This window comes from Bidens hawaiensis, unplaced genomic scaffold, assembly GCF_021521415.1.
Source record: "Bidens hawaiensis isolate Kalapana, Puna unplaced genomic scaffold, B.hawaiensis_p1.1 tig00039134_1, whole genome shotgun sequence".
NCBI classification, from domain to species: Eukaryota; Viridiplantae; Streptophyta; class Magnoliopsida; order Asterales; family Asteraceae; genus Bidens; species Bidens hawaiensis.
The window spans coordinates 33,613-44,799 of NW_027505596.1; the positions used below are offsets into that span (position 1 = coordinate 33,613).

At 35.6% G+C, this 11,187-nt stretch overlaps 3 protein-coding genes across 3 annotated transcripts; 1 reads left to right on the forward strand and 2 right to left on the reverse strand.

Moving 5' to 3' along the window:
• The first annotated feature begins 1,211 nt into the window (after positions 1-1,211).
• Positions 1,212-5,382, forward strand: LOC143614185 (protein NRT1/ PTR FAMILY 6.4-like). The gene is made up of 4 exons (XM_077087693.1): positions 1,212-1,409; positions 1,493-1,816; positions 2,980-3,521; positions 4,393-5,382. Exons 1-4 carry the CDS (start codon positions 1,407-1,409, stop codon positions 5,297-5,299), a joined length of 1,776 nt encoding a protein of 591 aa, XP_076943808.1. The 5' UTR covers positions 1,212-1,406; the 3' UTR covers positions 5,300-5,382.
• A 3,449-nt stretch (positions 5,383-8,831) lies between these two features.
• On the reverse strand, positions 8,832-10,771 carry LOC143614181 (uncharacterized). Its single transcript, XM_077087690.1, has 2 exons — positions 9,891-10,771; positions 8,832-9,330 (listed from the first exon to the last, which is right to left on the reverse strand). Exons 1-2 carry the CDS (start codon positions 10,203-10,205, stop codon positions 9,121-9,123), a joined length of 525 nt encoding a protein of 174 aa, XP_076943805.1. The 5' UTR covers positions 10,206-10,771; the 3' UTR covers positions 8,832-9,120.
• Positions 10,228-10,620, reverse strand: LOC143614178 (uncharacterized). The gene is made up of 2 exons (XM_077087689.1): positions 10,320-10,620; positions 10,228-10,259 (listed from the first exon to the last, which is right to left on the reverse strand). Exons 1-2 carry the CDS (start codon positions 10,618-10,620, stop codon positions 10,228-10,230), a joined length of 333 nt encoding a protein of 110 aa, XP_076943804.1.
• Positions 10,772-11,187: the final 416 nt, after the last annotated feature.

Here is an 11,187-nt window from a genome sequence, read left to right on the forward strand (position 1 = left end):
TCGTGTTGTGCTTCTTAGAAAACACGAGAATTTTCATTTTGCCTTCGTCGTGCGTCATCGGAAAATGCATCAGATTTGCATGGATAGAAGAAATAAAAGAGGACAAAGTAGCTATTGCTAGGTAGCAATGATGATAGGTATCAAATTTGTACAATAGTAGCAAACTTTGTACCGCATTAGCAACTTTGAAGTTGAATACGTCGTTAATGTATTGTAGCCGTTGCACCCAAACGTTGTGACGTTTCAAGGATCGTAATACAACTTAACACTATATAAAGAACTCATTTGGTCCTATTCAAGGATCGTATTTTGTCACTTTGAATTCTCACATAACATAATATCTCGTTCTTAGATAGAATCTTTCTGTCTTCACTGATTAAGGTTTCAAACACATAATACTTTAATCTAAAAAAAAAAGATTATGTGATTCATAGTCACAAAGTCATACGAACTCTAGATATCCTATAGCCCATATTCAAACAACTCACAAGGGCTAAACCGGACCATTAAAGCTCGTGATTCTCTGTCAAGTAGGATCTGTCTGAAAACGTTGCTTAATATTGACATAAGGCTTCTTTACCAAGTATAACCAAACTTCTCTAAATTAAACATTAGCAAAAGGCGTCATCAATTGAAAAAAAGCTCATTACCTAATACCCACTCAAGACCGTCTCGTTAAAAGCTCAAATCGAACCAAGCTTAAATGACGATTCAAGTGATACATATTCAAAGATAAATTATTATTATATTCATTTCCAACGGCCATAAACGACACTCATGGTTTATGTACCAAAACCTATGATTAGCAAGCAAGAATATAATCAAAAGAGTACAATCCTCACATGAATCCACATTTTCAATATGCAAAATGTCAAAAATCCAGAGGTGCAAGGTATATTTGTTGGCTGGTCCCATTCACAGAGATTGGATCAAAATTTGCAATGTAGCATGTGTCCAAAACACCCCAACCCTCAATAGGTGTAACTAGCAACACCACATAAACACTTTAACCATCATAGTCCACAAGAAAGTATATGATAAACCACAAATCAATCCAAATCCATCCACTTATCAACTAAAATTCACCACCACTTACTTCACATAACATCCTAGTCACCAAACCCGTCGACAACGCGTGTTAATAACGCATCTTTAAACGTTAAATACCGAGAGAATCGAACTCGAACCAACACCTTTCAAGATACTTGTTAAGTATGCAAAAAGGACCCCTTTTGATAAAATCTTGTATCATATTTCTTACTTTCTCCCAATCTTCTTTTACTTTTGTCCTACAAATTTCCTCTATATTATAGACATTCTTGGAACCAATTACATTTATCTCTCAACCCTCAACACACACACACACACACACACACACACCCACAAAACACACACACACACCTAAAATGGTAATGCTTCTCTTCAACAACTTCCTCTCATCATACAATATTATAATTATTCATATTTTGATTCTAAAGTTATGTGTTAACAGGTTTTGGCTGTTTCCAAAACGGATAAAGATGACGCGGTTGATTATAAAGGAAACCCAGTTGACAACTCGAAGACGGGTGGGTGGCTTGCAGCCGGTCTCATATTAGGGACCGAGCTTTCAGAGAGAATATGTGTTATGGGGATATCGATGAATCTTGTGACGTATTTGGTTGGAGTTTTGCATCTTTCATCGTCGAAGTCAGCAAACACGGTCACGAATTTCATGGGAGCTCTCAATATTTTAGCTTTGTTTGGAGGATTCTTGGCGGATGCTAAACTCGGTCGGTACTTGACCATTGCAATCTTTGCAACCATATGTGCTGTGGTAAGTAGTATCACATCTCTTTGCCTAGATTTAGGCATGTTTGGGAGGAATTAGGTTGTCTTTTTAACTTTGCTTTTTGATTAATAGTTATAGAAAGGGTTAATTGCATGGTGCAACAACATTTGCATAATAATTTGGGTGGCCAACTAATTCTTTTTGCTATAACAATCATTTTATTGCAGTTTTAAGTGACATAAAGTTTATGAACATAAAATGATAAACCATACTTAAATTTAAATAAGACAAAATACAGCTTTAAAAATATTTACATGCGAGATGCATTAAACTAAAAAAGTAAACTGCGGTTTTCGTCTATGTGGTTTGTTCATATATGCGATTTTAGTCCAATAGTTTCAAATTTGCGATTTTCGTCCCCGTGGTTTTATTTCACTTGCAATTAAACCCAAATTCATTAACACTGTTAAGTCTGGTTGTTAAACCCATTAACGAGCCCATCACGTGAGGTGCAGTTTTGTTTTCTTTCTCCCCAAATAAACCTCAGTCATAATTCACAAGCCCCATAACGTGAGGGGGTGAGGTGTATGTGGGGGGGGGGATGGCAAAACTGCCCCACACGTGAAGGGCACACTGATGGATTTAACGATCAGACCTAACGGGATTAGTGAATTCAAGTTTAATTGCAAGTGAAATGAAACCACAAGGACGAAAATCACAAATTTAAAACTATTGTACTAAAACCGCAGATTTGGATAAATCGCAAGGACGAAAACCGCAGTTCAGTCAACTAAAAAAGTCATTTTTAGCAATGTTATTAAACCTAGACTGTATGTAGGAGCCCGGACCGGTGTGTTTGACGTGTGTTGAACCATCACTGGTTGGACCGGCTGCCTTTTGACAACCGGTGGATGCACTACCAGCTTTTTAAGTGGCGGTTAAACTGGTGAACCGGTTGAGTAAAGTTTTTGAAATATTTCTTAAAAAACATATTATTACATCATTCGGTTTTTGAGCGGTACAACCGGTCTAACCAATGAACAAGTAGGGTGCATAGTTCGGTTACGAGTCTGACCAACAGACTAGCATTGTATCCAATTTAATTTTCTTTAGCCAAATTAACATAATGATATATTTTTTGCACCATGCAATTAACTTTACAACATTAGAAATAAAATGTAACCCTAACTTTTTAATTGATAAAACAGGGTGTGACACTATTGACCCTAGCAACAACACTCCCGAGCATGAAACCGCCACACTGTGACCACCCGAGAAGACAACAATGCATAGAAGCTAGCGGGAGTCAACTCACGTTGCTTTACGTGGCTCTTTACACCATAGCATTAGGTGGTGGTGGCATCAAATCAAATGTTTCAGGTTTCGGGTCAGACCAGTTTGACACTTCTGATCCCAAGGAAGAAAAGGCAATGGTCTACTTTTTTAACCGGTTTTACTTTTGCATCAGTCTCGGGTCTCTGTTTGCAGTGACGGTTTTGGTGTACATACAAGATAATGTGGGTAGAGGATGGGGGTATGGGATATCAGCGGGTACTATGGTTATTGCAGTTACTGTGTTGTTGTGTGGGACCACTTTATATCGGTTTAAGAAACCACAAGGGAGCCCGTTAACGGTTATATGTAGAGTAGTGTTTCTGGCTATAAAGAATAGGAGTCATCCGTACCCTGCAAACCCGGGGCTATTGAATGGATATACCAACTCAAAAGTTCCACACACGACTAAATTCAGGTGCGTATAAATGTATAATTACCTTTCTAGTTTATAATACGTGTTTACCCTGTACACATACGGACACTTTTGTGTACGAGGCAACAAAGCAGAACGTGCAAGTTCGGATACTAATGTATTATATTTTTGTAATATAAAATATATACGCTTATAATAACTATATAAATGATACTTGGCTCATGAGCTTAGTCAAGTTCGGTATACGAAGCTCGGGCTCGTTTATTAATGATCTCCGGTTCAAGCTTGAGCATGTTTAAGCTTTGCTCGAAGCCGATATTGAGTGTCTCAGCCAGTTTGTAGTAAGGGGTGTAAACAAGCCAACCCAGCTCGTGAACTACTCAAAATCGTCTCGTTAAAAGCTTGAATCGAGCCGAACTTAAACGAACTTGAGTTCAACCTTGAGACTCAAGCTTGTTTAATAAACGAGCCTATTATTATTTATATAATTTTTATTTAATGAATTAAACATATATATTTATGTAATAACATTTATTATACATAGAATTATGATGAAAATAACTAAATAATATATATTATCTTATATATAAAAATAATTAAAAAATGTACATTACTAACTAATAAATAATAATAATAAATCATAAATGAGAGTCCGAGCCAAGATCAAGCATGAAAAAAATGACTCGTGAGCTAGCCTCAGATTTTAGAAAAAGAGTTGGACACTAGTTGAGCTCGGGCCCGAGTTTGCACCCCTAGTTTACAGCCTAAGTAGTAATAAAATCTAGGAACTAAAATGCAAATTAACAAAAGTCAATGTGATTCTAGACATTTCATTATTTTGTACTATGTCATGGAAACCAATTAACTAATAAGTAATAACTAACATTTTTTTTGTATATAATTGGTGCTACAGGTCTCTAGACAAAGCTGCAATACTACATGATTATGCAAGCTCAGATGAAAACAGAAACAAACCATGGATAGTTTCAAGTGTAACACAAGTTGAAGAAGTCAAAATGGTCATAAGTTTAATCCCGATTTGGTCAACGTGCATCCTCTTCTGGACAGTCTACTCTCAAATGAACACATTCACCATCGAGCAAGCAACACTCATGAACCGAAAAGTTGCAGGCTTTGAAATACCCGCAGGCTCGTTTTCGGTTTTCCTATTCATATCCATTCTCCTATTTACATCTCTTAACGAACGCGTCATTGTCCGGTTAGCCCGAAAGATAACCCGCGACCCGAAAGGACTTAGAAGCTTACAACGAATTGGAATCGGGCTCGTTCTTTCAGTTTTCGGAATGGTTGCTTCGGCTATTGTTGAGAAACGAAGACGTGAAATGCACGTAAAAGAAAAGACAGATATCTCGGCTTTTTGGTTGGTCCCACAATTCTTTTTGGTTGGTGCGGGTGAAGCGTTTGCTTATGTTGGTCAGCTCGAGTTTTTCATCCGAGAAGCACCGGAAAGAATGAAGTCAATGAGTACGGGTTTGTTTTTGAGTACCTTGGCGATGGGTTATTTCATGAGTAGCGTGTCAGTTTCGATAACTGACATGGCAACCGACGGGAGTTGGTTAACGAACAATTTGAATAAGGGTAAACTAGAGAATTTCTATTGTCTGCTTGCGATTCTGGGAGTCGTTAATTTTTTGGCGTTTTTGGTTTTGGCATCTAGACACAGGTATAAAGTGCAAAACTATATTGGAAGTAATGATGGTGAAAAGAAAGATAGTGAAAATTGGAATGTAGTTAATATTGAGATGGTTGATGATATTGAGGTGAAGAAGGCAGCCATTGAAGGTAAGGAAGAAGCTTAGTAGATATATTTATTTTATAGATGTGATTTTATAGTTTGGTATTTAGATATTTGGTGTTATTATTTTTGTAATATATTGATAGATTGTATATAATGCAACATATTTGTGTACCTTAGGGTATTTAATTTTTCACTAGTTTATCATCACCTATATACATGGGGTGAGATCTGGTACAAACATACAAATAACTAGAGTAATTACAGTTTTGAACTAGAGTAATTATGGTTATAAAAAATAAGATAATGTAATAATAATTACTCTAGTTCAAAAGTTAAAGTGTAATAATAATTACTCTAATTTTAAAATAATACGCTAGTTATTTGTACACTTCTCACGATAAAAGTCATTTGTATTTGATCCAAACCCTTAATACATAATCTATCTCCAAAGGTAGAATTTGATGACCACAAAAACATGTAAATGGGATATAATATTCAAGGTTAAAAATGTCTACAAAAAAGATGAAAACAAAGTGGTGTTTATCCATATTATGAAATATGCATACCTCAACTAAATTGGATAATCAGCAAGCCATATCCACCACAGAAATCAGAAGAACCAGATATGCCGTTGCCACATCAACTCTAATACGCCCTTAAATGTTGAAAAGAAGCCCTGGATTGGTTAATAAAGATATAAGTATAAACAAGAACAATAAAAGAAAAATTTACTCAAAACTATAGGACTCGACCCGTAAATATAACGACTAGCGAGAATATGTAAAATACAAACTATCTTAATTGTAATAAAAACAGCTAATCATTAAAAGTCACTTACACCAAATCTATTAAGCAGCCTGCTGAGCCGGCTCACTTGCAGGGGACGGAAGATGACTCACAACCAAAGGTGAACGAATGGCACGATGCTTTGCTTCTTTCTCTTTCCGTGCCTTAAACATTTCTTCAGTCTCAATAACAACCAATCTTTTAACCTAAGCAAAATGTTAGAATTCAAATCACTAATCTCAATCCACTAAACCTAACCAAACAACCATATAACACTATAATTCAAATGCACAAATTAAAAATCTGTTGAAGCATTCCTCTAACAGTAGGAGTATTCCATCTCATAACAGTCCTGTTACACTTTCCTAAACGCAATGCTTCTAACGTGCGCCAGTGAAGTCTTCTGGTTCCTGGAATTCCCCGAACCAGAGTTATGTATAGATTAGGACTCCATGCTATTGGAACACAAGCTTTGTACGCCTTGAAAGCGCTCATATCTCCGTCTTTTGATATCTTAAACTGAATAAACAAGGTTAATCAGTGACATTTTCAATTTGTCATACCTTGCATTAGATTCAATGTAAGTAATTCCTGTAGCATTTATCTCTCTGAATTTTCACAAACGGTTGGCACGATAATGCAATGATCAAATAACTAGCTTAAGAAGATAAAAATCAAACTATGAAACAAGAACAGAGGAATTTCAACTGTAGAACAAAAATCTGGATAAACAACAACCGATTCAATGCAATTAATTGCAAAGGCAGTTCGTGATCTGGTTGAGCTTGGATCGTTATAAAACTCGAAACAAGCCAAGCTTTTTCTAGCTTGATCCGAGCCTCTGGATTAGTTATCGACCAGAGCTCGAGCCTTGTATAAAATAATAGGAAGGTCGTTTATGCTCATAGAGCCTTAACTAGTCTCGTGTATTTTTTAGTTTTACCTCTTTTGGACTTCTATGTATTAAGTTCACATTGCACAGTCGAGCTCAAGCCAAGCTTTGGCTTGTTTAAGGTACTACACGAGCTCGATTCAAGCTCAGGCTCGTTTAAGGTTTTTCTCAAACTATATAAAAAATAACTGAAAAAGTATATAAATTAATTAATGAATAATAATCGAGCCAAGCCCGAGCTTGACAAAGCAACTCACAAGCGAAGCTAAAGCTCTCGTAAGTGAAAACGCCTAGTCGCGCTTGGGCTTGGCTCGTTTACATCCATACTTAAATTGCATAACAAAAGCTTAATCAATGACAGTTTCAATCACAATTTCGCAATTTCACTCTTGTAGCATTTATTGCTCCGACATTTTCACAAACAGTTGGCGTGCATAATGCAATAACCGATTAACTAGCTAACAATAATGTATTCTTAACGTAGAAGTGAAACATAAATGACTTTTATGGAGGCCAGAGGTAATTCAACTGCAGAACTGAAATCTAGATAACAAAAAAACCGATTCGATGAATTAATTTCAATTTCATCACTGTGTTTTCACTCACAGTTGATGTGCATAATGCGATAACCAAATAACTAGCTTACAAAGATATAATACTTAACCTAAAACTTAATTATGAAACGAGAACAGAGGTAATTCAACTGCAGAACCGAAATCTAAATAAACAATAGCCGATTCAATGTGATCATTAACTGCAATTTCACTCCTGTATCTTCACAAACAGTTGGCGTGCATAATGCGATAACCAAATAACAAGCTTACGAAGACGAAATACTTAACACAAAACCTAATCATGAAACGATAAAGAGGAAATTCAACTGCAGAACTGAAATCCAGATAAATCATTAGCCGATTTAACGTATCTAATCGCAATTTCACTCCTGTAATTTCACAAACAGTTGGCGTGCACGATGCGATAACCAAATAACTAGCTTACAAAGATAAAATTCCTATCCTAATCTCATAATATAAGCTTAATTAATGACAGTTTCAATTGCAACTTCTTCATATGTATTTTCACAAACAGTTGGTGTGCGTAATGCAATAATCGAAAAGATGAAATTAATAACCTAGAAATGAAACTGTCATGATACTTAATAATAAAACCTAATTATGCAAACGAGAGATTAATAATAATAATAATAATAATAATCGTAGAAGAACCTGTGAGATGTTGTGTGAAGTAACAGAATAAGCCGCCGCCGCCGATCGGAGTATTGGTGCACTGCTTGTTATTATTGGAAGGGCAGTAAAATGAATTACATTTATGCTTAGTTCAAAATTTATGTTAAATGAAATGAGTGAGTTAGGCGTATGGGAGTTTATTTGGGTTTTAATTTTATAGTTTGTTATGGTCATTTAAATGTTACCTTTAATTAGAAGTCACAAGCTAGATCCATGTACACATTTCTTGATATGAATGTTGGCCGGCGTCGGATAATGATTCGATGTGAGTTGGTTTAGTAGTCCACGCCGGTTCAACGCTAGACCAACAGTCAACAATTTTTGAATAATGTGCGTCTTATTTTCCTGTTTTTCCGCGTAGCTTTCCTTGTTACACAACATAACGACCATGTATTCCTTCCATTTTCAACTTTTTCATCCGATACCTCCAACACAACATTCTTCTCAAACAATCTCATTGCAGTTGGAATGAATTTTTATCATAATCAACACACATTGAAACCCTTGTAATGGTTCATGACATTTTAATGGTTAAGAGATAGCCGTAAGTCTAAATGGTTAAGAGCTAACCATTAAGAGGTGTCATCTTAACCATTAAGACTTACGCCCTGTTCTTGAGTTTTTTAGCTAAGGAAAGGAGAGGGAATGATAAGAAAGGGAAGGGAAGGAAATTTTTTTTAATTGGGTGTGTTCTTGAGTTGGAAGGAAATTAGAGGAAAGGAAATAATAACTATGTTCTTAAGTTGGATGAAAAGAAAAGGAAAATAACACTTTTACAATTTTACCCCTCATCCTTAATAAGCAATTGTCTCCAAAAACAAACACACATTTTAATAAGCAATCGTCTCCAAAAAAATAACCAACTACTTTTAACAAGAAATGCAACCAACTAGTTCCAAAAAAGTTCAACTCGGTTTCAAAAAAAACATGTTTAATCAAAAGTTTCAAATCTCATTCTCATGCTCCCATCATTCTACGTAACATATTCACCCGCTTGTTAAGAGGACAACTAAAAAGAGCCCGTGCTTTTTCCGGACGCTCAACCAAAAAAAGATATGCATCGAAGATTTCCTCCTCTGACACTATGCCCATAATCTCCAACTCTTTGTAGATTTCCTCCTCTGAGTAAACACGTGCACGAGAACCTTCCATTACCTTGCATAAATCCTAAAATAGTAACAAACAACATGTATTAAGCAACGAAATCATGGTCGTTTTAGTTACTGCAAGGTTTAATTCACCACAATAGGAGCAAAAGTACAACCTGAAGACCCAAAATTAAACTTCAGGTCTATCAAGGAAAACCTATTTAAAGAGTACTCAGTACTTGCAAGTTGCAATACAACCCAAACCTGGATATTATATCTCACACATTTTTGCTACCAACACATTCAACATCCACATCAGTAATATTGACTTTAGAAAACTAAATACATATGCGTATGGATATTTATACAACTGAACTAAAATACTAAATACTAAATACATTTTTGCTACCAACACATTCAACATCCACATCAGACTTATGCCTGTAATAAGAATAATTATATGTTAACCTGCATAAGACTTGTGCCCATGCAATAGAAACTAACAAACACTTTTGGTCAAAATACAAACTAGTTTCTAATAACTATCTATTCCGTTTAAATGTATTGGGCAACGAAATCCTGTGAAGATAAATATATAAATTTTAGAAAAAAAAGTAATATTAAAATTTGATTTAATACCTTTGTGCTTTTACCAATAGCATCAGCAACACTGTTAATTGAACTCATAAGTAGTGTTGTAAATTCATCATCCTTCTCAAGCTTTCTTTTCTTACTCTTCGAAAAACTTGGAAACTTGGCTTGCGAATCAGGTGTCTCTGATACAACATGAATATCGTCTGCACTAGTGAAATTCTCCAAGGTAATATCGTTGGTTTCCAACATTTGATCAATCTCATCAATTGTTTCCGGTGTATCTTTCGGTCTCTTGTTTCTCTCTTTTGCAGTTTCTACTCTAGCACCTGTAGCTCTATCTTTGGCAAACAACTCTAGCATCTCGTGGTAATGAATAATTGGTTTATCCCTCCATTTTGCAACTCCGGGACTCTCCTGTTTACAAAATCATAAAAATTACATATAAAGGATAATTAAAAAAATTTAATGTCCAACTATATGCAAGGTCTACCTTGATCAATTTTCCCCATACTTCTTCCTCTGCACCAAGTAATTTGGTGTTCGGATCCCATGAAAAACCGCTGATTGAATTCCCTTTGTGAACATCATAGAAATTAGAAAAATGCTCTTTGAGTGTTTTTAGTCTATTCTTTAGATGGTCTTTTGTGAGGTCCATTCCAAAAGCTTTGGTTAGTTCCTCCACCATGTTGGTGTAAGCTTGGGGAGTAAACGTGCCATCAATTCTATTACCGTTGTCTTTCTCCGTAATCATTGCCTGCAAAAATGTGGTGTCCATTGGAGTGGTCCAATGAAATCTTGTGGACGTTCCATCTTTTTTTGCTCATGGCTAATTTCTACATAAACATATGAAAGTTTTATTCACAAATACGTATTATTAGAAAAATGTCTAACATAAACACTCATTATAAGAAAAAGCCAAATATATAGCCATACTAATAATAGCCAAATTTAAAAATATCTATGATTAACAAATTTCAAGTTCCAAAAACTCCAAAATAACTTATAATTAATTAGACATGTTAATTTCATTGTTTGGATGCGACAAATATTGACTCCACAATTCATTTGCTATAGACTCTCTTATTTGTTCCCCTCTATCATCCATGGCTCTTGGAGCATGATCCTCTACATCGTGTGTGGCATTTAACACCTCTTGTGCAACTTCATCTTCAAGTTCTCAATCGCGATCAACTTCAAGTAGACAATTGTGAAGAATGCAACAAGCCAAAAATATTTGTGATTGTGTTTCACATGAGTAGAACGGCTCGGTTGTACTTCTAATTATTGGAAATCTTCTCTTTAAAACGCCAAACGCCCTTTCAATAGAGTTTCTTAGTGATGC

What these genes read in the sequence shown, in the direction of transcription:
- LOC143614178 (XM_077087689.1), bottom strand. Translation starts at nt 10,620, where the DNA reads ATGGACACCACATTTTTGCAGGCAATGATTACGGAGAAAGACAACGGT. An exon ending in CAAGGTAGACCTTGCATATA is followed by an intron (nt 10,260 to 10,319) that starts GTTGGACATTAA and finishes TTTTGTAAACAG; the next exon opens with GAGAGTCCCGGAGTTGCAAA.
- LOC143614185 (XM_077087693.1), top strand. An exon ending in TTGCAACCATATGTGCTGTG is followed by an intron (nt 1,817 to 2,979) that starts GTAAGTAGTATC and finishes TTGATAAAACAG; the next exon opens with GGTGTGACACTATTGACCCT. An exon ending in CCACACACGACTAAATTCAG is followed by an intron (nt 3,522 to 4,392) that starts GTGCGTATAAAT and finishes TTGGTGCTACAG; the next exon opens with GTCTCTAGACAAAGCTGCAA.
- LOC143614181 (XM_077087690.1), bottom strand. Translation starts at nt 10,205, where the DNA reads ATGCTAGAGTTGTTTGCCAAAGATAGAGCTACAGGTGCTAGAGTAGAA. An exon ending in CTATTGGTAAAAGCACAAAG is followed by an intron (nt 9,331 to 9,890) that starts GTATTAAATCAA and finishes TTACTATTTTAG; the next exon opens with GATTTATGCAAGGTAATGGA.